This window comes from Castor canadensis, chromosome 2 (genome assembly GCF_047511655.1).
Source record: "Castor canadensis chromosome 2, mCasCan1.hap1v2, whole genome shotgun sequence".
NCBI lineage: Eukaryota > Metazoa > Chordata > Mammalia > Rodentia > Castoridae > Castor > Castor canadensis.
In genome coordinates, this window is record NC_133387.1 from 158,847,712 (window position 1) to 158,871,606 (window position 23,895).

The following is a 23,895-nucleotide window of genomic DNA, read 5'->3' on the forward strand; positions in this document are numbered from 1 at the left end:
CCTCACTCCTGAAATGTTTGTTCATTTGCCCACCTTGCCAGACTGTCAACTCTGTGAGGCAGGGGCTTTGATTTTGATCCTGTTCGTAGCTCATCCTTATGAGGCAATGACTAGAAGTCATTGGTGTTACTCCAGCAAATGGGCACCTTGCACAAGGAAAGATGGTAAGCTTTTTAACAATAGGGCATACATAATCAACTCATGCTGACACTGAAAGCAGTCACAAAGACGACTTAGTAATTAAGAAAATAGCTTTATTATTTTTAAATGTTCCAATATTCAATGTAAAAACCGTGATAGTGGCTTTTGCACAACTTTACAAATTGTAGAAAAATTATTTTCCCCCTTCTTTTCAGAAATCTCACCCTCAAATCAGACAGGGTTCCACTGTAGCTGAAAGCCAGCAGGAAGGTGAAGCAGCAAATACAGCAACTATGTCTGGGTGACCAGAAGACTGTCCTACACATTAAAGCCCAGGCTGAGCCCCGAAGACTGTGATCCCCGAGAAAGGCTCAATCCATCCAGATCTGTAGCACACTGAGGCAGGCCTCTGTCGTGAAGGCCAGCAGTCCACCAAAGGCCTGCAGCATGGCACTTGTGGGTGGCAGGACACAATCAAGGCAGCTTTGTGAGAATGAGGACAGGAGCAAGCCTGCCACTCAGAACCCTCTAAACACAGCAAGGAACAAGGCTGTGGATCCTGGCCAAATGGTGCTCTAGGTTTAGAAATTTCCCTTCTACTCAGCTCACAATGACTAATTTGTCAAACAGCTATTTAAAAAAAATCAGAAAACACATTCGGTTCTATAATCAGCAGTTGATAATTTTTAGAAAAAGATGACTTGAGTTGCTCATTGTTAAGTCTGTACTTTTTTTCTTACAGGCCTCTGATTCCTTCCTTTCTCTTGCCTGGTTTGAGGGGAGGGAGATATAGCTGGAGCCAAAGGCTGTTTGTTGGTCTGAGGAAACTGTTAAAAATGTTTTGCACTCACATACAAAGGTTGATGGACTCTCACTGACTTTTATGAGAAACATGACCGACCCTGTTGGGTGTCTCAAGTCAAAACAAGGCAACCGCCTAGTGATTTATAGTCCCCACAACACAGCTCTGCCTTCCAGAAGGCATTAGAGAAAGGGGCAGCCTCTGCCAGGAGTGACTGTAAACACACCACTGACAGCTTGGACACTTTGTTTTGAAGTGCAGCAGGACTTTTTCCTTTGGCCTTGGCTGGAGTCAACTTCTTAGGACTTTAGGAAGGAGCAGATGGAAGGGCTCCCCAGAAACCTGCAAGTGAGGGTCAAGGGTCCCCACTGACTGGACTGTAGCTGGGATCATCATCAAAGGCAATCAGTTCACTTATGGCATACAAATCGTCCTGTGGTCCCCCACCTCATCCCCAGGCTTGGCCTGGCTGGACATGAGGCACACGTGGTAGAGAACAAGCTATCCTAAGGCACATGGCTGAGGTGGCCCCCACACCAGGCCCAGAAAGATTATCTCTTTGCACGATTCCAAAAGTGTTGGAAAGCAGAGGAGTTGATGACACTCATTATGAATAGCAACAGCAGATAGAGGGACATCATGACCAGGAACCAATGGCTGGAAAACCAGGAGAGCTGGCTCGAAGCCCTGCTGAAGTGAAAAAAAGTCATGTTGGCAACAAAAGAAAAACATTTCTTTAAGTGTATGCAACAAGTTCTGGCTCAAAGAGGATGAAATGATGAATTTCATCCTCTGCGTGAGCCATGAAGTAAAGTTTTGTGCTCCTCTACTAGAGAGATGTGGGGCTGTCTGTCCCAGCACTGATGTACCTTTCAACAGAACTTTTTCTAAATGCACAAAGACAGCAATGCAATGAGCTCATCTTGATCTTCCCTTCCATAGTTCCTCTTTTACCTTTTATAACTCATCTTTTTTTAGGCAAGACTTGGGTATCTAAAAAAATAATCTAGCTCAGGGTGTCTGCCCAGATGGTGGCCGGTTGTTTAGCAAAAGTCTTTTCACTTTAAGACATGTACAGATGTAAATCTGAGCTAGGGAAATCCTCTTTGGCCTATTGGGAAAAGTTCTAAGCCATCCAAGAGTGCACTAATGACACACTCCAGGGAGAAGTGGGAAAGGACTGGAATTTTCAAGTACAAAAAGCCAGATACTTTTTAAAGCAAGTGAAAACGTCCCCCAGACTCAGGAACCCTGTACAGATTCTCAAATGTGAGTGAGGGTGGGCTTTAGTGGTTTATGAAATTTTGAAGCATGGAAACCACTGGTAGTACAAGAAGGAATGAGATCATTATAAGTGTCCCTTTTCCTCTCATACCTGCTTGCCTGCTGCTGACCTGTACCACAGGCTCTACCAAAGACTTCAACAATGTGACAAGATCTCAATGTGACCCCCAACGTGAGATAGGACTAGGCACACAGGTCAGTTCTTCAGAGCTGAAGGCCCTCACTTGCTGCTGGGTTTGACACTCATTTTGTTTGTCTCTATCTTTTCTATCTTTTGTGGTACTAGGAATCAAACCCAGGGTCTCATGTATGCTGGGCAAGTGCTCTACCACTGAGCTATGCCCCTCAGCTTCAACACTCTCATTTAGAAATAAAGATGAACCATTTCAGGTCTACAGAGGGGCAGGCACTGGTTCAAGAGCATGATGGAAGGGACAGGGTGGCTGCACACATGAGCTAGTGTACAGATACCACCCTGCCTCTTGGCTTAATCTCATCAGTGGGTTTCGGTGGGTTTCAATCTGGGCCTGGTGGCTAAGTTGCTACCAATTTGACTTCATGCAAAGACTTGTGTTTACAGATCTTTCTATCCTTTTCACTAAAATATACCGAGAGTATATTTTAAGATACTTAAGAGCCAGGTCATGCCTTCTCTGACTCCTCACCCCTCCCCATCTCCAGCCTACTGATTTATATACTTTACACACAGTGGAGGCCTAAGGCTGGGGGGAAGTGGTGCTGATAAGGAAGATACCAGTGCTCTGGACTCAGCCTCTAGTACTCCTGACCTCCAGGCAGGGACCATCCTTCTTACCTCTTGGGCTGCTTCTGCGAATACACCAGCAGATACTTCACTCGCAGGAGCTGGTTATTGGTAACCACAAAGTACTTAGGAGGGATATCTCCCCCTTCGCTATGTTTGATTCTCGCTCTTCTGCGGTCTATCTCCTTGGAATCTGAATGAGGAGAGTAAAGCACATCTTCATTACGAGGGAAACACACAACTATAGAAGCAAATTAGGAAAAGAAATGAGTCAGGCATCCTGGTCCTGAGGTGCAGAAACCCTAGCAAGCTGGGGAAATGGCCCTGTGTATGCATGTGAAACAAAACTGAAAACAGGAGAATCTGGCAGGCGGACAGATGGGAGGGAAGCAAGGAACAGGAAGCCATAAGTGATCCAAAGAAGAACAGAGTTCAAATGAGTAGAAAAAGCAGAGGGAGGAAGCAAACTGATGACCATAACAGCAACAAAAATACTGCAGGGCAAGGTGCGGTGGTATGCGCCTACAATCCCAGCTGCTTGGGAAGTGGAGGTGGGGAGGATCTCAGTTTGAGGCTACTCTAGGCAAAAAGCTAGTGAGACCACATCTCAACAAGCTGGGCATGATGGTTCACGCTTGTCATCCCTGTTATTTAGGGGCATAGGTATAAGGATTGGGTTCAAGGGTGGCCCCTGGCAAAAAATAACTAAAACAAAACAAAGAGCTAGGAGTGTGGCTCAAGTGGTAGTGGGCCTGCCTCGCAAGTGCAAGGCCCTGAGTTCAAACTCCAGCACCACAAAAAAAAAAAAAAAATAATAATAATAATAATAATACTCTAGCACTGGAAGAGGACTTGATCGGAACGAGGCCCTTAGGAGGTACTTTGAACAGCCATGTAGATTTGAGTGTCTCAGAACACTTATCTTCTACCCCTACTACCAAGGCTTCTTTAAAAACAGAAAAACTTTCTCCTTTAGTAACATGAAAAGGCTTTTCCAAAAAAGAAAAAAAAGAAAACGCCAAAGCTGCATGCCAGCACAGGGTTTTGTTTTAATGTCAGTTTGCAAACTTCCTAAGAACTACAGGTGCAAATATTCATATGTCTAGTTTGGAACGGTGTTGTCAGACCTGGGCCGGTTCCTCAGGACCCAGTTGTTTTACATTAGAGGCCAGAACAGTCCGTTTTCTGAATTCTCCTTTGCTTAGAAAAGCCGACAGTCCAATGACTCTTCTGCCTTGGAGGAGGCAACACAGCAGGAGGCATAGGGTGAGTAGTCTGAGGGACATATCGAGTGGACAGACAGTCGTCCACTCTGTGGAGAGCTAGGATTTACTCTCCAGACCTCAGATGCTCTGCTCATTCTCTGAGGGCTCCAGCACACAGCAGAGTGACTCAGAGGGTCTGGACCAGTGTCCTCAGCTTTAGTTTGGCAAAAACTTGGTAAATGTCAATTATATACCAGGCTCTCTGCTAACGCCAGGTGCCCGAGAATAAGACCTGGTTCCAACAAACTCATGCTCCTCTCACACTTTTTTTTTAGTATAAGGGTTTGAACTCAGGGCCTTGTGCTTGCAAGTAGGTGCTTGCAAGTAGGTGCTTTACCACTTGAGCCATGCCCTCAGCCCTTTTTGCTCTAGTTATTCTACTTATTTTTCAAGTAAATTCTCTTATTAATGCCCAGGTGGACCTGGACTACAATTCTCTTATTTCCACTGAGATGGCAGGTGCATATCACCATGCCCAGTTTTTTATCGGTTAAGATGGGATCTCTTGAACTTTTAGCCAGAGCTGGCCTTGAACCTCAGTCCTCCTGATTTCCACCTTCTTGAGTAGCTGGGATTATAGGTGTAAGCCACTGCACCTGCTTCACAAACTTGCTTTTCATTTGTCAGATCTTGTCTCCTTCCCAAAGCTTTCCCTGACCACTAGACCCACCATGATTGCTCCATCCTCTGAGCTGTCCCATGACCTTGTCAGCCCCCTCACCTGGCACTGCCTGCCTACTACCTAGAGTAAGTGACCTTTTCCACTGTTTGTTCAATTCCTACAAGGACTTTTCCCTCCTTAAAAGCAGGTCCCTGTCCTGTATTGCTCCACCCCCACTCATCCCTTAAGCATGCAATGGACCTCCCCACGCACACATACAGCCAGGCAATGACCAGAGCCTGCAGCCAGATCTAGGCCAAATGCTCACTCACCCTTCTTCTTGGTTTGGCACTTGACATCTGGATGGTCAATGACCTCACATACAGCCACACAGCTAAGGATGGGGCCAAGGAGGCTGTGCTGCCACCCATGCCCATGGGGGCTATAAATGAGGGCCAGACTCAAGTCACTCGTGAGGTAGGTCCCCTCTCCAAACAAGGACGTCTGGAATGGTAGAAGCCAACAGACAAGAAGTACAAGAATTGGCACCATGATACAACACAGGTCATTCTTCAACAAAGTTACAAACATAAAAATTTCAAGCCTCTTTTTTTCCTGTAAGACAATAGGATCAAATAACCTGTGACATCATTTACAAGCTTATTACTAAATACATTCCCATCTGACAAGTTTAAGTAACCGTGGCTTTGGCCACTTAGTCTTGTGACCAATACTTTGTAGTCAAGGTTGAGTGAAAAAAACACAGATATCAGAGTCCAAACAGTTCAGTTTAAAGGTTCCAACAACCTGGCAACTTATATAACTCTCTGTGTCTCAGTTTCTATACCTACAAAATGTTGATAACAGCGTCGTCTCCCTAAAGCTTGGGTAAGGACTAAATTATACAGTGCACAGAAAAGAGAGCAGGGCACCTGGCACATGATGTAGTGGAGGCCTCCATCGTGGGCTCTGCTGCTGCAGCGTACGCAGCGATTCCTGTTATACGAGTGCATTAACGCATGGTTACGCGGATGGGTTTGCAAAAGCAAAGTCACATCCTGATATACAGGGAGGGAGGTCACACCTGCCAGGAGGGTAATCTGAGTCATTATCTGGAAAAGAAATGAGTCTCTAAGACCAGAAACTATAACCAAATAAGGGAAGCAGACATGAAGGAAGGGTAAACTTTATTCTCTGTTTTGGTATTGGCTAAGAAAATGTCTGAAAATCAGGCTAGGGATATAGTTCAGTGGTACAGCACTTGCCTAGCATATGCAAGACCCTGGGTTTGATTCCCCAGCACCACAAGAAATCAGAAAATGACCAAAAATCCAAGGGGCAGCTACCTGGTGACGGGTATGCTAAATTGGAACCCTCCATAAGGAAGCATGCTGGTGAAGTACCTGCGAATGGAGGCTACAGCAGGCATGGCTAACACAGCCTCTGCCTAATGGTAGGCATAGGTTAACAACCATGATGGCTGACATACAGTAGCAATCGGACTGACTCATAACACTCCAGTGGCTGCAACCAATGGATGGACTTTGTCACTCTATGTGAAACTCAATTGCTCTCTGTGGGCCCCAGTATCAATGTCTTCAGATGATAAGTGGACTTGAAGAGCTCACTAAAGAACATCCTGTGCTCTGGAATAGAGAAATGTCCTATTCAGTAGCACCAGGCTGCCATGACTCCAGCCTGGTAAGGGAAGTGTAGGGGAAATGAAACGAACCTTTACTTGGTCTTTGGTACACTCCTTAATAGGTCAGACAGGCTCCCCATCTCTCAAAAGCTAACACAGATCTTCTCAAGGACAATGGACACATTCTGAACGGACCTGCATCAATTCTTCATTTACTCCTGCCATGTGTTCTCCCTTCCCAAGACTTGAAATCCTCATGCAAGGCTGCCATGAGCATAGTGCAGGAGAGTGAAAAGCTTGGGGTTCTACATCATGAAACAATCTTCCAGTTTCCACTGGCACATGGGCTTCCTCACAAGCTGCTCACCAAAAACCCAAGCATAGAAGGCCAGAGATGGACTCCATTTACCTAAAAACTCTTAGGTACCACCAAGCAGCAAACTCCTGGGCACTGAAATGAGGTTTTGGTGTAGACCATAACCTTCAGGCAACTTCTCCAGGCCAGCTCCAGGGTAAAGCAGAGGCCCTGGATTCCAACAGCCTGGCCATAACAATAAGCTAAGAGTCAGGATGAACAAGCCCATCATCCTCAGCAAAGCCACCAGCACTGATCAGATGCAGCAGGGCTGGGACACATCTCTACAGCTCCAGGGCTGCATCAGCCCCAACTGAGCCCATGCTGCAGGAACCAGCCTCTCACAGACAAGGTGGATACCGCCATGACTGGACACCTCCCGTGGCCCTCTGACTACCCCAGAAGCCCTCTTTGCTGGCCTGTAAGAGCAGCTACCACTTCCTTGGTACTCAGTACATGAATGGTTTTAATCCTCTCAGGTGCTAGAAAGAGGGTAACAGAGTACTGTGCTACAGATGAGGAAACTGAGGCTCAGAGAGTTTGAGTCAATTTGCCAAGGGCCACAACGCTGCCCAAGTTTGTTAATCTCCAGAGTCTGTCTATGATCTTTTGCCTACCCCTTCCTGAAGGGTAGATTAAGTGCCAATAGAGAAGGGGTGGCCTCCCAAATGGGAGGAAAGCAGCTCAGGAGAGAAGGAAAGGACTTCTTGGTGCATCTTGGCACACTCTTCAATTTCTCCCAGGGCTGATATTATTAGAATGTTCCCTAGAGACAGATGGATCAAAGATTCATTTTCTCAGGCTCCCAGGTGATGCTGCACACTCTGTGTGCCCAGGCCTTAATTAAATCCACCTGCCCACACTCCACTGCCCAACAACCAGGGTTCTGGCATGCACCCCAATGCTCCCCTGTGTCCACAGAGTGCCCTCGAGCTCACCTTGTTCAGGTGGCAGTGCAGGCCGTTGTGGATGATGGAATGGAAGTTTTCCAGGCGGCTACCATGGAAGGCGTAAATAAGGTCTCTTTCTCCTTTGGTCTCATAAAATTTAGCGTTGACTGGGTCGAAGTACTCGATTTCAAATAGGAAGTCCGGGGTGGGGACAGGCGTATGAGGGGCACCAGTCAGCTGCTGGATCTTTTCAAACTTGAAAACATGAAGGGAGTTGAAATTTTATTTGGGAATCTGGTAAAATATATTACAAAAATGGACTCCTAAGCCAAGGCTTTAGCTTGCCTCCAATGGGCTCTGCTCATCAGAACATCCGTTTCACGAGGCTAGAGATACTCATTTATAAGCAAGCTCAGCGCACACAGCTCAAGCAAAGCTTTTCTCAAATAACATTTCCCACAGTAGGCTGAAAAGCATGAGTTGCTCCTTAACCAGAGATCACGTCTAATGTTAACACTTGCCTATCTTCTTTCCATGCTCCAACTTTACAATGATCTCCCGAGGCAGAAAGGGGTGATAAGTTGCAAAAACCAGCCATAAAAGTTTTCTTCTCCCCTTGGTCTGTGCAGCCCTCTGCAATGTGACTTTGCAGGTGGGACTCCTCCAAGATTCCATAGAGACAGAGTCTATTTCTTTACTCTTTGAAGCTGAGCATGGCATATGATTTGATTTGACCCACGGGACCTCAACATATATATGGCACAGACTTGTAAAGGGCTTGTCCTTCTTTGTTTGCTGCTGGGAACCCACCACTCTTGTCTGGGCTAGTCTGCTATACTATAAGGGTGAGAGTCTCATAAAAGAAGGCCCTAACCATGATAGCCATCACAACTAAAGCCCCAGAAATGTAGGAAAGATTACCATGCAGAAGAACCACTTAGCCAATCCACAGTCTCATGAGACGCAATCAGTGCTTCTCATTTTGTGGTTTAAAGTCAGCAAATTTGGGGATTGGTTTATTATTCAGCAAAGGCTATTTGATACAGAGGGTAAGCTCCTTCCTCGAGAGTATTAATACTTTTCAGGGCACAGTCTACATCATTTCAGTGGTTTTCAAATAGTAGATCACAGATCAAAGCCAGTTTATAGCAAAGTTTTCTTCTGGGTTGTAACTGAACGAAAGAAGTAAGAGTGATGTAACAGATACATTTATACTGACATAGGTTGCCAAGACCCATCCTATGGAAGAAATGTCCTATCTGCTTAGGTTAGGACCATTCTCCTTCTCAAGTATTAAAATACCTTTTATTAAGTATTGATATTCTGGTTAGCTAATATTCTTATTTGGGCAAAATAAAAAATGATACTCCTGTGTCCCAACATCTCACATTTTAATAAAAATTTAACTGGTTCACAATCAAAAGTCAAGGAGCCATCGTGTTGTCTGTTATAGCAGGAATATTTGCCATCTAATAGGTGCCTGTGACAATATAAAGTATGACTAAATGAAAATATCTCAGTTCAGCAGATAACAAAAGTGAAACCTGATTTCCTCCAGGGCTCCTTATGGTATTTTACCATCCAACACAGATGAATGTCCCACAATCCAAAGTAGCAAATTCTGTGCCACTTCGGGAAGCTTGTAAAATTGAATGTTCTATATTGAAATTGGTTAATTAATTGAATACAGCACAGCTAACTACTCCCTGTTACTGCTCAAAGGAAAGACCACCAGACCAGAAATTAAGTTCGACACTTTGGACCTTGTCATTCCAGCCTGTCCCTGGGAGACCCTGGACATGCAAGGAACACCAAACAATGGAATGTCTGTTTGTGGGATTACTCCCTTTTTGTCATTGCCCCTCATTGAGGTAACTATGAATATTCTCACCTTACAGTGGGGAAAAGGAAATTCAGTGATTGATCGAAGTAAGATTTAAACACAGAGTCTGACATTTCCCACTGCTTTGGGCTCTGCCTATCTCTGTTTACTAACTAGATGAAGCCAATGTTTCTCTTTTTTTTTCTTTATATACACATTTATTTGGTACTGAAAATTAAAATCACGCCAGAAATTCACACCAAAAATTCCTTTTATGGCAACCCAAACATTTGAAAATGAAAAAATATAGCTATCTACCTGAATTATTACACTCTACCCCATACTCTTCTCACACACCTTCAGTTATATTTCATTTCACAGACTTTAGGCTTTTAAAACAAAGATTTGAGACCTATCGGTGCTTCTTTGGGTCAAATCAAAACACAGAACTAAAGTATTTTAAAGTCATTCATATGCAAATTACACAGTTCTCCTATAAGTTAATGATAGAGGTAGGAATATCCCTAGTGCACGCACGCACGAATACACACACAACACACACACACACACACACACACACACACACAAAAGTGAAAGTAAAAGAGATACAAGAGAATCACGAGGTCATATCATATACATTGGCTATTCAAAATTAATGGTATATAGCTTTCAACATGCTGTATTAGATCACCAACAGGAAAACAGTGTAAGATTTATGTCTAAATTCAAACTCCCAAGTTGAAAGAAAGAAAGAAAAGATTTAAGCCTAAACGGACTCTACTCTCTGCATTAACCACTCCCTATTCTAGCATTCTAAGAAGGATCTCAGCTATGGTACACACGGTGACTGTGGGTACATCTGAATGGCACACTGAATGTTTTACTCTGAACTCCTTTGATAGCATCGCTTAGTTTCTCTCTTCAAAGCTGGGAGTATCTGTTGCCCATGAGAGCTCTTAACTTGGCCAGGTGTTCTCTCTGTGTGGACAATAAGGTCTGGACCCCTCTCTGCCTGTAGGGAGTGTCACCTCTGGTCTCCTGTAGGAGGACCCTTTCGCTTCTGTCCAGCACTTGTGCTGGACCTTCTGGCAGGGGGAAGGGAACCTGGGAGGAGGGTTGAGAGTCAAGTTATGAAGGTCCAAGGGACCTTCTGGCAGAGCCCACTGACCCTCTTGGGAGATTTTCTTCGTAGGCCATCTGAAAAAACTCCAGGGTCAAAGTTGCGTTAAACATTAGTGATGGCTCCACTGGCAGTGTGCTGAAGCAAAATTACTCCAGAGTAGCCCAGAAAAAAATTAAAAATATAGTCCCGAAAAAGCCTAAAACTCCAAACTCCAGCAAATGTTGGTAAAATAAGGCAACCTAAAAATTTAAGCCTGGTTTGCTTTTAAACTACATCCTTTTTTAGTTTTTCTTTCTTGCTGGACATTGGTGGCTCACACCTGTAATCCTAGTTACTAAGGAGATAGAGATTAAGAGGAATGCAGTTCAAAGCCAGCCTGGCAAATAGTTTGCCTATCTCAAAAAAAAAAAAAAAATCACAAAAAAGGGCTGGTGAAGTGGCTCAAGAACTGAGTTCAAGTCCCAGTACTGAAAAAAAAAAAAACAATTTTTTTTTTCTTGTAGTACTGGGGACAGACCCAAGGCCTTATGTATGCTAGGCAAGCACGCTCCCATTGAGCCACATCCCCAGATCTCAATGGCTCTTTAAGGTATGGACAGAGTCCTCCCTTATCAGAATTATCTGCAGTTCCTGTTAAATAAAGGGATATCCAACATTTGCTGAGTCCTTAGTAAGTGTCCTTAGGCATTGCTCTAAGTGTGAATTCATTCCCATGGCCAGTTCTCCATTTTACAGATGAGGAACGGAGATGCTGAAATGCACTTGCTCAAGGTCAAACGGCTGGTATAAGGCAGAACCTAGCTTCATTTTATTTTTTTGGTACTGGGGTTTGAACTCAAAGCACTCTAGCACTTGAGCCATGCCTCCAGTACAAGAACTCGGTTTTTACCTTGCCAGTAGGCAAGCTCCTGAGTCCTCCAGACACAGAATCAGAACTCCTGAGGATGAAGCCCAGGAATCTGAACTGTCAACAAGCTGCCCAGGTAACTTTAGCATAAGGTAAGTTCTCAGAGCCATTGGATTTGGAACTGTCCCAGAGTCTTCACCCTAGGAAATCTGTGATTCTACAAACCAACGTTTCTCACCTCTGCCTTCCCGGTACTGTGGATTGTCAGGACCTTGGAGGATAAAATCCAGCTCACCAGGTCCCAGACCCGTTTGTCTTTGTCTCCAGAGGACTGGAGAAGTTCCTTCAGGTTAGGTAACCTTCGGGCATCTGCAAGCTGAAGTGAGGAAAACTCCATTAGCAAGGATCCTGAACAAAATGATCATCAGGGGCCCTCTACTGGTAAGGCAGGCAAATTTCACTCCTTCTACATGGAGGAACTTCCTAAGTGGAATATTCACAGGCCTTCAATATCCTTTCAAAATAATACCAAACACCCTAAGCGCTAACTCTAAAAGGTTTTGGCTTTTTTCTTTTTTTTTTTTCAAGTTTATACAAAATCTGGTATAAGCTTACATGAGGTTTCTTTAGTTTTCATGCTGTTATGATGGATATACTTTCTTACAGGAATGTCAATGTGTCGGCATGGGATGGAACCTGTGGCAGGTGTTATTGTAAATGGTACTTAAACATATGAGTACAGTTAGCAAAGTCTTTTCCCTTCAGCATGTGGCTGGTGCTTTTTTTTTCCCCCTGTGGTACTGGGATTTGAACTCGGGGCTTCATACATGCAAGGCACGCACTCTACCACTTAAACCAAACCTCCAGTCTGGTGCTAATTTCTATGCCTTGTTTGCCACTGTTCCTGTCTCCTTTGCCCCAAGGCTGCATGCTCCCAGCCCCAGGTATTAGCATTACACAGGGACCATTAATTAAGCATCTACTCTGTGCCAGGCTCTGTGCTTAGGGGTGGGAGGCATTGGAGAGATTTAAAAAGAACCCCAACTCAAATAGCGAAGGTCAGAAAACTAAACAATTGTGACTTAAAAGTGTCAGCCATGAATGGTGGTGCATGCCCGTAATCCCGGCACTCAGGAGGCAGAGGCAGGAACATCAGAAATTCAAGAGCAGTCTGGGCTACACAGTGAGTTCAAGGCCTGTCCAAGGCCTCAGTGATAGAGTACTCGCGCACAATATCTTGGGTTCAATCTCCAGCACTGCAGAAATAAATTAAAATGTATTGTCATAACAAAAATAATACAAATCACTAAGGGACATGGGCAAGATTTTGGGGCCAGGGAGTTGGGTCAAGACCAGCTCCACAGAGGAGGTGCCATGAGACCTGGGTTTTCCTTGCAAAGGCACAGAAGCATAAAAACACAGCAAGTCATCAGGGAGTGGATGTGGCATGACTACGCAGGCTGTCAGTCATCCAAACCTTGGCTCTTATACCCCTGCTAGTTGCACGAACTTGAGCCTGTTTGATTCAAAAAGATGCAAGGGCATCTATTTCCTTAAACACCTTATGGGGATGATGTTAAACAATGTCACAGGATCCCACTGAAGGTTATTTACAATAAACAAGTGCTCAAGGACTCTAATGTTAGTGTGGCTGCCATTAACTGAAAGTGGTTCCCAGTGGCTGGAGCTTAGTGTGGGGGAGGGACATCATGAGGAGGAGTGAAAAGGTGACTTGAGATCAGCCTGTGAAGAGTCTTAGTATTGGAGGTAATACAGAGCCACTGAGGGTACCCTCAGGTGCTGTCTGGACCACACCTGGTCCAAAGAACACTCACCACCACTACCCTTGGCTGCCCAAAGCTTATCTCAATCTCCTCTTCCTTCTTTTCTATTCCAGTCCACTTGATATCCCACAACTACAGCTGAACCATTGTGATTACTGTCCCCATCCCCTTTGTCTTAAATCCCATCTGTGAGTCACAGCCCTTCCCTACAATCCAGACCTCTCAGAATGCCCAAGAAAAGGACAGTCAGCTACCCAGGCCTCTTTCAGGAACTCAGTCTGGGAAACGGGGAGAGAATGTTCCTGGCTCCAAGCTGGACCCAGACTCTGCTATGGGACAAGCCCTCTTCCAAGCCCTTCCCCCTGCCACCTGCCTAGTCAAGGACTTGTTGTGTTCTGCCCTCCTGCCCAAATCTGTCCACACCCTGTAACACCCCCTCACCTCCTTTATGTCCCATCTCACTTTTCATGTGACTGTGCTCCAGGTTAACACATTCTTCCCTGTTTACATTTTAGTAGGGCTGCCAGATAAAATACATTCTCCTGGTAAATATGAATTTCAGATAAACAATAAAAAAATTAGTATAATTATAACCCATGCAAGTATTTGCTTAAGAGACACTCAAATTTCTTTTGCTAAAAAGCACTGACTCCTCACTTGGGCCCACAATTAACTAAAAACAATAGAAGCTTGGCACACCTACATCCATTTTGTATGTCTTTGCTCTAAGTCATTCTCTTTGCAGTCACTTTGCAATCACCTTGGATTCCAGAAAGGACAGGGCAGACAACATCTTTATGACAAGGAACTGAAACTTCCTATAAGGAACAGTTGACCATGCAGGACAGACCACCCCTCCAAATGAGGACAATTACCTGCAGTGATGAGGCTGCACCCTGGAGCAGAAGCAGTCATCTCATGGGGACCAGACTACTCCTCTAAGTCCTGATGACAGTGATAACATCCCTGGAACTCCTCTGGGAACCCTTGGACTGAGATAATGGTCAACTAGAGCACACCTGTGACTGGAACTGTTTAACTATGCATACCTAGGTCCCCTACCCCCAGTTCTCTTGTCTACTTAAACCTATAGTTCATGTCCGTACCCGGAAGATGGCTGAAGATGAGCTGAGTGCTTACTCTACCTCTTCCCATGGCAAGTCCCGGCTGTGCAATAAACCTCCTTTCTCTGCCTTCACCAGGCCTCTTTATTTGGCATTTAGGGGCAGTGGCCAGACTTGGCATATGGAATCTCAGGAATTTGGGCCTTGGGTCCAAAACTTGGGTTTTGTTTGGGGCACACTTATACTAAGAAAATTACTTGTTGCTTACCTAAAATGTGAATTTGACTAGGCGGCCTATGTTTTTACTTGTTAAGTCTAGCATCTGTGTCCTTAGTAAGGTCCTTGGGAATCTGGTCTGGCCTCTCTGCTTAACAGCACCTCCAGCCTCCAGCCCCACCCCCCACCCTATGTCTTTCCTCCTCCATCTTCTGCAGCTGCCTAACGTGACCTTCTACTGAGTCTTCAAGGTCAGACTAAAGTCACCTTCCCTGATCACCCGCAACCTCTGGGCTCAACAATTTGGCAGAGTCCCATGATGGTACTTAACTTTCTGGGACACCTCAAATCTGGCTGGGACCAAACACACCTCAGTTTTCCTGGAACCCTTGCAGCCACCTTGAAACTGGCAGGAAATTCAGCACAAGGCAGTAATAGCTATGATTGTTAAAGCTTTTACTATGTGCCAGGCCCTGGGCTCAATGCTATGCATGTGTTAACTTATTTTATTCTCACAATAACCAATTTTAAAGGTTAGGAAACAGGCTTGGATCATGCAGCTAAGCGTCTCACCTAGGGTCATGCAGCTATTCGGTGGCAGGGCAGGGATATATGAAGCCAGGCAGCCTGACTCCAGAATCCATTTTCCTATCCATGATGTTCTCCTACCAAAAGAATGGAAAAATTTAGTGATGGCCTGACTATTTTAGCCTAGAGGAACAATCAGGCCAAACTTTAAGAGGCATGATGGAATTCCCCCTCTACTCCCCAGATAATATAACCAAGACAGCTACTAGCTGTGTCTAAGGCCTGTCAAAGGCAGGGAGAAAGATATTATGCGTAGTATGGAGTGTAGGAGGAGTTCTGAATCACAGCTCACAATGGAAACATTTACCAACACCTGGGTGTGGGAGAAAGGTCAGCACTAAGGAAGGAGGCTGAGGGAAGGGTTTGCAACAGCTCGGATGGGAATATGATGGGCACAGATATAGTAGGATAGATGATGTGATGGGGAGGATTGCGAGAGACAGAGCATGGCAGACAGGCCAAGTGAACAGGCAGGAGCCTAAAAGTGGGTCCCAGGCCCAAATACCCCCAAGGCCCCAGAAGTGAAGAAAATAAGTAAGGGGCAGTCTGGGAGAGTGGTGAGGGCTATTGAACCAAGACTGCAATGTCTCAGACTTTTCTGGGATTGTTTTGTTTAATTCTGTTTTTGCAGTACTGGGGTTTGAACTCAGGGCCTACACCTCAAGCCACTCTGCCAGCCTATTTTTGTGACGGGTTCTTTTGAGATAGGGTCCTCTTGAACTATTTGCCCAGGCTGGCTTGGAACTGAGATCCTCCTGATAACTAACACAGAAAGGACTTGTGGTAAAGCACCTGCTTAGCAAGAGTGAGGCCCTGAGTTCAAACCCCAGTACCACCAAAATAAATAAATAAATAAATAAATAGGGAAGGGAAGGGGAGGCGAGAGGAGAGGAGGGGAGGAAAGGAAATCAGTTGGGCATGTGGTGCACACCTGTAATCCAACACTTGGGAAGCTGAGATAGGAAGATCTTGAGTCTGAGGGCAGCCAGCCTGGATGACAAAGCAAAGGGGGAAAGGGAGGGAGGGAGAAAAGGAGGAAGGGAGGAAAAGATGAAGAAAGGATGAAAGGGAGGGAGGGAAGGAGAGAAGGGTTTTTTGTTTTTGTTTTTTTTTTAATTTCCCAATTCCTAAAAAGCTAGAAGACAGCTGGTGGAGTAGCTCAAGCAGTAAAATCACCTGTCTAGCAAGCATAAGGCCCTGAGTTCAAACACCAGGGCCGCCAAAAAAAAAAAAAAAAAAAAAAAAGCTAGTGAACAGTGGAGAGAAAGGACCAATGAGCTGTAAGGAGACAGTTCAACCTCCTGGCTTTGAGAAGATGACAGGGCAGCCGGGGAGACACTGTGCAGCCACCCAGATCCCAAGCATCTGGGAAGGAGACAAGGAGCCTATTCGCAATGTTGCCACAGGAGATTCTCATCACCCAGACAAGCTGGAGTTACTCAGGCAAAGATGACGGGCAATGTTGTCCTAGAAGGGTGTGGCAAGAGGAAAGGAAGAACATCTGAAAAAACATTTGTCTAGGAAAGTGTCAGAGGTCATAGTTACTAGATGTGGGTGGAGGTGCTGAGAAGGAAATGAAACAAAGGTCACCAGCCTCCAGGAACAAACAGTGACACCTAGAACAGTAAGATGAGCGGGAGGAGTGGAACTCAAGGGCTGCCAGATGAAGCCTGGGGAGGTAGCCTCACAAAAGGTCCCAAAAAGCAGTGGCCTGGAAGTGTGGTTCAAATGGTAGAGTGTCTGCCTAGCAAGTGTGAGGCCCTGACTTCAAACCCCAGTACCACCAAAAATAAAAATAAAAATAAAACAGTCCCAAACCAGATCCAGGCACCAGTGGTTCGTGCCTATAACCCTAGCTACTTGGGAGGCTGAGATCTGGAGGATTGAGATTTGAGGCCAGCCCAGGCAAATAGTTACCAAAATAACCAAAGCAAAATGGACCGGAGGTGTGGCTCAAAAAGTAGAGTGCCTATTTTTTAAGCTTGAAGTCCTGAGTTCAAACCCCAATGTCACCAAAAAAAAAAATTCCCAAGCAGGCAGTGAGTGGTACATGCCTATAATCCCAGCTACTTGAAAGGCAGAAATCAGGAGGATGGAGATTTTAAGCCACCCTGGGCAAACAGTTAATGACACCCCCTCTCAATCAATAAACTGGACATAGTGGTATGCACATGTCATCCCAGCTACCCAGGAGCATGGTCCAGGCCAGCCTGAGCAAAAATGCAAGATACCATTGGAAAAATAACTAAAGCAAAAAGGGCTGGGGGCATGGCAAGTGAGAGGCCCTGAGTTCAAACCCCAGTATCACTAAAAAAATAAATGTCCCAACACTTGGGAACATGAAAGTGGCTTGCACGTCTATTGATGGTGATGGGGGAAAATAATAAACCCTACAACACTGGGTGTGAGGAAGATTACATGAGTTACAGGTAGAAACAGCTCAGGGCAGAGCCAGGCACGTAGTACTAAGGTGTTATGGACTGTATTATTATTATTATTAATCAAATGCCCTTCTGTACTGCTCACCACTCTGTTGAGGAAAGAAAAGGCCTACACTCCTGGGCTGCCTGGGAAGGGAAGAAGTGCTTGGTAGTAGAGGGTTGGGCTGTCCCTCCACATCACCATCCCACAGACTGGGCCATCTTTCCAGGCACATACCCACCAGCAGTCACAGCTCACCATATCTTTATCTGAATCCAATCTTTTTAGAGCTGTATCCTTTTTTCTCCTACTTTGCATATACCATCTTTGAGAGTAGTAGGAAAATAAGATAATCTGAGGGTTGAAGTGTGCTCAATGGTAGAGCACTTGCCTAAAGAATCATATGTTGTGTGGCCAGATTAAATCTAATTATCATCATTTCCTACCTACCACCCAGCAAGTGGGTCCTCATGGAAATTATCAAATCAGTCAATCGGAAAACTAAAAAGCTACATATGCTCTACAGACAAGCAAAACATCCAATGCCAAGCTGCACCTCAAACCAATTAATTATAATTGCTAAAGATGGGCCCAGACTCAGGTTTTTTGTCTTTTTTGTTTTTTTCTTTAAGCTTCCCAGGTGACTTCAATACCAGCCAAGATTGAGAGCCTTGTAAACAATCATCTCCCCTTGGGCTGGGAATGTAGCTCAAGTGGTAGAATCCTTGCCTAGCTAACAGCAAGATCTGAGTTCAAATCCCAGCACTACCAAAAAAAAATCATCTCCCCCAGTAAATGTCAATATCCAATTTCTAATCAGGAAAGAGGCATCAAAGGCCTTCCTCAGAAAGGTTTTTAGCCTCTGAATCATCAATTTCATCTCTTAGAATTTATCTAAGAAAATAACAATAGATATAAACAATGATTAATGTAGAAGGATGTTTATCATGGTTATTATTTGTTAGAACAATTTTTAAAAACTGCAAAGGAAGCTGGGTCTGGTGGTACATAAGTGTAATCCCAGCACTTGGGAAATCGAGGTAGCTCAAGGCTAGCATGGACTACATAATAAAACTCTTTGTCTCAAAAGAAAGGGAAGGGAGGGATGGGAGGGATGGGAGGAAAGGGAGGGAGAGAGGAAGGGGAGGGAGGGAGGGGGGAGATAAGGAGGGAGGGAGAGAAGGGATGGGGAAGAAGGAAAGGGGAAAGGAAAGGAAAGGAAAGGGTAAAGGAACGGAAAAATGTGAAGGAATTCAGAGACAGAACTCATCACCACCGGGGGTGGGACAAAGAATAACCGGAGGTTTCAGCTGCATTTTACAGAATAAGAAGGAGTGCCTGGACACAGAGGGGGATGACATCAGGAGGGGTCAGGACAGAGAGGAGCTTATACAAGTTTTAATCCAGATATTGGGGAGTTGTGTTGTCTAGACAGTACAAGCCAGAGACCAGAAAGAAGAGAAAAATTACGAAAGATCCTCATGCTTCCAGGCTAGGAGACTCACTTGGAGTGGTATGGCCCCCAAAGGGCAAACAGGAACAGGGTAAACTAGATGCACTACTTATCAGACTCTGCTAGGTACACAAAAGAACTGTCCCATGGTCTTGGTAAAATGCAGATCCTGGGGGACTAAGCTCAATGGCAGAGCTGAACCTCAGCATGCCTGAGCACCTGGGTTGGATGGGGAGGTGTGGGTGGGAACTGGCTTTGTTTTGTTTTTTGGAAGATTAGCAAAGATTTATTTAGCAGGGGGTGGGAGCAGAGAGGCTCCAACATTCTGCTTTTCTAACAAGCCCCAGGCAATACTGCTGCTGCTGCTGTTCCAACCAAACTAAGCAGGGAGGGCCTTGGAGTTCATTCAAAGAAGCCACTCTTACCCACCTCCCACCCCACAGAAGGTCTGCCAGCTAATACAGAACCAGAACACGATATTTTCTAGGGGAAAAATTAAAAAATTTGACAGCTGTGACACCAGTGACAAGACTCTGGGTCAAATGACAACCTGAAGTTTGGAGGTCAATGGTCAAGGGCTACAGGAAATCCCAAGAGTGCTATAAACTGTCTGATCTGATAAGGGCTTATCCAACCCTGGTGCCAAGGAACAAAGTGAAAAACCTTCAGTTTGAGCAATCAGCACATACCAAATCTAATTCCTCAAATATTTGGTAAGTACCCCTCCCACCTCTTTATATTCCCAGGCCCTGGGAATATAAAGGGTTCCTGGTGTCAATTCAAAGAGTTGACTCAACACAGAAATGTTCTCAAAGCAAAGACATCTGAGACATGATTTGGGACTTGGGGACAGTGGCAGAATAAGGCCAGATCCTGCTGAAAACCAAGGACTTGGTTCAGCAGAAGGTGTTCAAGCCAGAGTTCTAATTTTTGGTAATTATAACACATGTATTAAAAGTGTGTAATAACACCTCACAGTGTGGATAAAAATAATTTTTGAATGGCTGAACTGGTAAACTGGTTCACATTCATTCTAAGTGCTTTTGGCTAAACAAATGACAGACTTTTTAACAGCTCCATATTTTCTTTTTCAGATAACCACATAATAATCTAGATGGTCAAGTCCAGGCCTGGTTCCCTTTTCTTTGAGCAGCTTGGGATATAGCTCAGTGGTAAAGCATGTGCTGAGCAAGCCTGAGGAATGGGTTCACTCTCCAGCACCAAAAAAACCCCCCAAAAACAAAAAACAAACCAAACAAGTCTGCCTGTTCTCTGCCCCATTTTAGTAACTCATGTGACTGCAGTAAAACAGAACTAAAATGCGCATGCTCCAGACACGTGCCCGCCTCCCCAACCCCCTCACGTGAACGGTCTTCTCGGAAACTGACTGCAGTCGTGCTTGCCGCCAGCCAAGAATGCACAGCCTGAGCTTTTCTCCCCAAAAATGGCGTCCAACAAGGCATATGGTAACAGAACCAGGCCGTTAGGATCTGCCTGTACGCTAGTGCCTTTCCTCTCAAAAGAGTGCCTGACTGGGGCTAACACAGTGAGCCCATGTGCGGGACAGTTAGTCCCTAAAAGAGAGGGGGCTGTTTGGGAATACTTGAGTTGCTGATGGTCTCCTGAGCGTTTACGGGTATGGGTAAGGGTATGTCCCCAAACTGCAGAACAACTGATACCTTTGGGGAAGAGTGTGGGGTGGGGTGAACAATACAGTGAACTCATCATTTTACTCATCATTTGAATTTTTTTATTAATTTTTTTTGGTGGTACAGGGGTTTGAACTCAGGGCCTCAAGCTCACTTGGCAAGTGCTCTACCATTTGAACCACACCTACAGCTGTTTTTTTTTTTTTTCTTTAATAATAACAACATACTCAAACACATTGCATAGATTTTTTTTCGGCTTTGCTGTAGTGGAGATTGAACCCAAGAATCATGCATACTATAGGTAAGCACTCTACCACTTGAGCTATTCCCCAGTCCTTTTGTTTTCATTCTGTTTTTGAAGCATGGTCTTGCTACCTTTTTGCCCAGGCCAAACTCAAGATTCTCCTGCCTCTGCCTGCTGGGTAGCTCTGATCACAGGCATGAGCCACCACAACAGCTTAAAATAAACTTTTAAAAAGCATTAACAAGTCAAAACGATCCCACAGTTCCCTTTGCCTGCATCCCATGGTCATCAAACAAAGCCAACTTGGTTTGCCAAGCAGCCCTTCTGCAGGAAGAGAATGTGTTGAAGTGAATTCCAGTCACTTGGAGGGCTATTTCTTGGTGAAAACCAACTGCATTGTATGGCACCATCTCCACTGCGTTTGGTCCCTCTGACCCCAATCTCTCCTCCAGAACAGGTCACCAGTGCCCTCCTTGCCTGAAGATAAAACTCTACACACCGTGGCAGGACATAGGCAGCCTGCATACTCCCACTGGCCTCATCTAGTCCTGCTCCCCACAGTGGCCACACTAAGGCACAGACCTGTCCTCAGTAAGTCACACCTCTGGCTTTCTGCTCATCCTGCTTCTCCTCCTTGGAATGCTCCTTTCCTCTTTTCTGTGCCTTGAAATCCTCCATGATTCTCGGACTCAACATGTCATCAGCCACCCCCTGAGCACAGCCCACTGCCAAGGGTTGGGAGTCCTTGTTCTCAGCTTCCTTTTTTTTTTTTTCTTTTCTTTTCTTCTTTACAGTGCCGGGGCTTGAACTCAGGGCCTACAGCTTGAGCCACTCCACCAGCCCTTTTTTTGTGATGTGTTTTTTTGAGATAGGATCTCAGGAACTGTTTGCCTAGGCTGGCTTCAAACCTCAATCCTCCTGATCTCTGCTTCCTCGAGTGGCTAGGATTACAGGCGTGAGCGCAGCAGTTTGCTTCTATGACCTCCAACTTCTATACTCTGAAAGGCCTATGCACTGTGCTCAAAGCCTGAGGTATCAACACATGACTAGGCTGGACTGGGAGGACCAGGGTGAGCCAGAAGGCTCAGTCTTTGTTTGTCCCTTGGCCTACCAAGAATGATAGCAAAGAGGGAACCCAACACTGATGACCTCTGATGTTGACTGTAAACATCTTAAAATTGCTACTTGATTTCCTAGGATAATCTCAACCTACTCATGAGGAATTACCCTTTTTTATACATTGCTTTGGGATCCTAACATTTTTGTAGAGAATTTTTGCATTTCTACTCATGAGTAACAGTGGGATATAATTTTCTTGTATTACCTTTATCAATGCTTTAGGAGGATTTGTTAAAAAAAAAAAAAAAGACAACTAAAATTACTTATTCTCACAGGAATGGTAGAACTCAACAATGAGGCCAAGTAGGCCCAGAGTTTTCTTTAAGGGAAAATCTTTACTAATTCAAATGTCTTTCATGATTGTAAGCTAGTTTCCTTTTCTATTTTTTATTGAATCAATTTTGGTAAGCTATTTTTCTAGGTAATTGGAATTATTTGGATTGCAGAGCTAGCTGATATCCAGAATGCTGACACTAAGGTGAATGCTGCAAGAAATTAAATGTCTTGTGAATCATTACACAAACAACAGCTCACATGAGTACTGAGTTAGTTTATAAAAGTACTGTCCATGTATTAGTTCACCTGAGGATCAAAGTCTAGATGGCTTTGGTGACTTGGGTGTCTAATTATTTGCAAAGGGATGGGTAACTTCCTAGCTAAGCAGGACAGCTGATTCAGATAAACACTCCATTGCTGCCATGCTAGAAAATTCTGTAGACTATGCAACTATTCCTCACTTCACTCCAGGTCGTTGTCACACAAGGAAGCAGCCAAGTGACTTGGGAGTGTGTAAGAAAGCTGAGGACAACTTTCCCAAGGCCAGGCTGGGAATGGAAAGTCCCGGGGGGGGGTTGGCATGTTTACTGACACGAGTGGGACCGCTCCTGCCTATGATTTCCGCAGGCCACTTGGCCCAGGATGCAGCGGCCAGCGCCGGGCCTGGGCACACTCACCAGGGCTTCGAAGTCCTTACAGTCGTGGCGGGCGTAGGAGGCAGGGAAGGGCCGCAGCACCGAGTCGCGCTTGTAGCTTTGCAGCGCCGAGGCGAAAAGGCTGCACCGAAGGTCGGCGGCCAGCACGTCGCGGCCCGCCGCCTCCTTGGCGGCCGCCGGGCCCGAGGGCTGCATCCCGGGCCTCGGAGACGCGCGGTCGGGGCGAGGCCAAGCCTGTGGTCAGCGCGGGGCCTGGACAGAGGGCTGTTGGGGCCCAGGGTTCCCAGCTTGAGCTGGAGCTAGGCAGGGGGACAAGATGACAGGGGTGCGGACCTGCTGACCCACGTCCTCTGCCCGGGGCAGGCAGGGCGCTCGGTGCAGGGGAAAGACCCAGGCGGGACCGGGTCAGCCGGGCGATAACGAGGGCCAGGGGTCCCCGGCCTCGGAGAGGGGCTATGACATGGGAGGAGATGACAAGTGTGGGAACGCGCCGACACGTGTCCTCCGCCGGGGAAGCCCAAGGGACGCAGGCGGACCCGCGCCGCGCGTGCCTTCCTGCCCCGCCTCCCGTGCGCCGCCGAAGCCCCGGCGCCCGCCAGCTGTCTACGGCGCCGCCTGCGCTCCGCCGCCGCGCACATCCGCCGGCCGGGCCCGCCGGTGGGCCGACGCCGGGCCTACCTCCCCGCCCCGCCGCCGCGCCCCTACGTCGTGGAGCCCCGCCCCCGAGCCCCGCCCCTCCCGCGCCAGCCCCTGGGCCGCGCAGGTTGTGCCGGGCCGCGCAGGTTGTGCCCGCCCACCCCAGAGCCCGCTGCTAGGGGTCGTGCCGGGCCAAATCGCCCTATCCACGCCAGCCATCCTCACAGGAGCCCGGGGTACAGGCTGACCCCAGC

The 23,895-nt window shown here is 46.1% G+C and overlaps 1 protein-coding gene and 1 long non-coding RNA gene across 7 annotated transcripts; one reads left to right on the forward strand and one right to left on the reverse strand.

Annotated features, from left to right (window-relative positions):
- Positions 1 to 233: 233 nt before the first annotated feature.
- Parp16 (poly(ADP-ribose) polymerase family member 16) lies at positions 234 to 23,637 on the reverse strand. Of its 6 annotated transcripts, XM_074066226.1 has the most exons (7): positions 14,195 to 15,151; positions 13,761 to 13,861; positions 11,774 to 12,791; positions 7,792 to 7,998; positions 5,189 to 5,360; positions 3,042 to 3,183; positions 234 to 1,633 (listed from the first exon to the last, which is right to left on the reverse strand). In XM_074066226.1, the coding sequence occupies exons 3-7, from the start codon at positions 11,930 to 11,932 to the stop codon at positions 1,495 to 1,497; spliced, it is 819 nt and encodes a 272-aa protein (XP_073922327.1). In that variant the 5' UTR covers positions 11,933 to 12,791; positions 13,761 to 13,861; positions 14,195 to 15,151; the 3' UTR covers positions 234 to 1,494. The 6 variants fall into 6 exon arrangements, with proteins under 6 accessions (XP_073922327.1, XP_020028483.1, XP_020028482.1 ...); XM_020172894.2 differs by lacking the exons at positions 13,761 to 13,861; positions 14,195 to 15,151 and adding an exon at positions 23,027 to 23,637 and having other exon boundaries at positions 234 to 1,630; positions 11,774 to 11,911; XM_020172893.2 differs by lacking the exons at positions 13,761 to 13,861; positions 14,195 to 15,151 and adding an exon at positions 23,027 to 23,636 and having other exon boundaries at positions 11,774 to 11,911.
- On the forward strand, positions 20,217 to 22,620 carry LOC141420847 (uncharacterized). The gene is made up of 3 exons (XR_012445514.1): positions 20,217 to 21,011; positions 21,407 to 21,545; positions 22,520 to 22,620. It is a non-coding gene; the product is annotated as an uncharacterized lncRNA (long non-coding RNA).
- Positions 23,638 to 23,895: the final 258 nt, after the last annotated feature.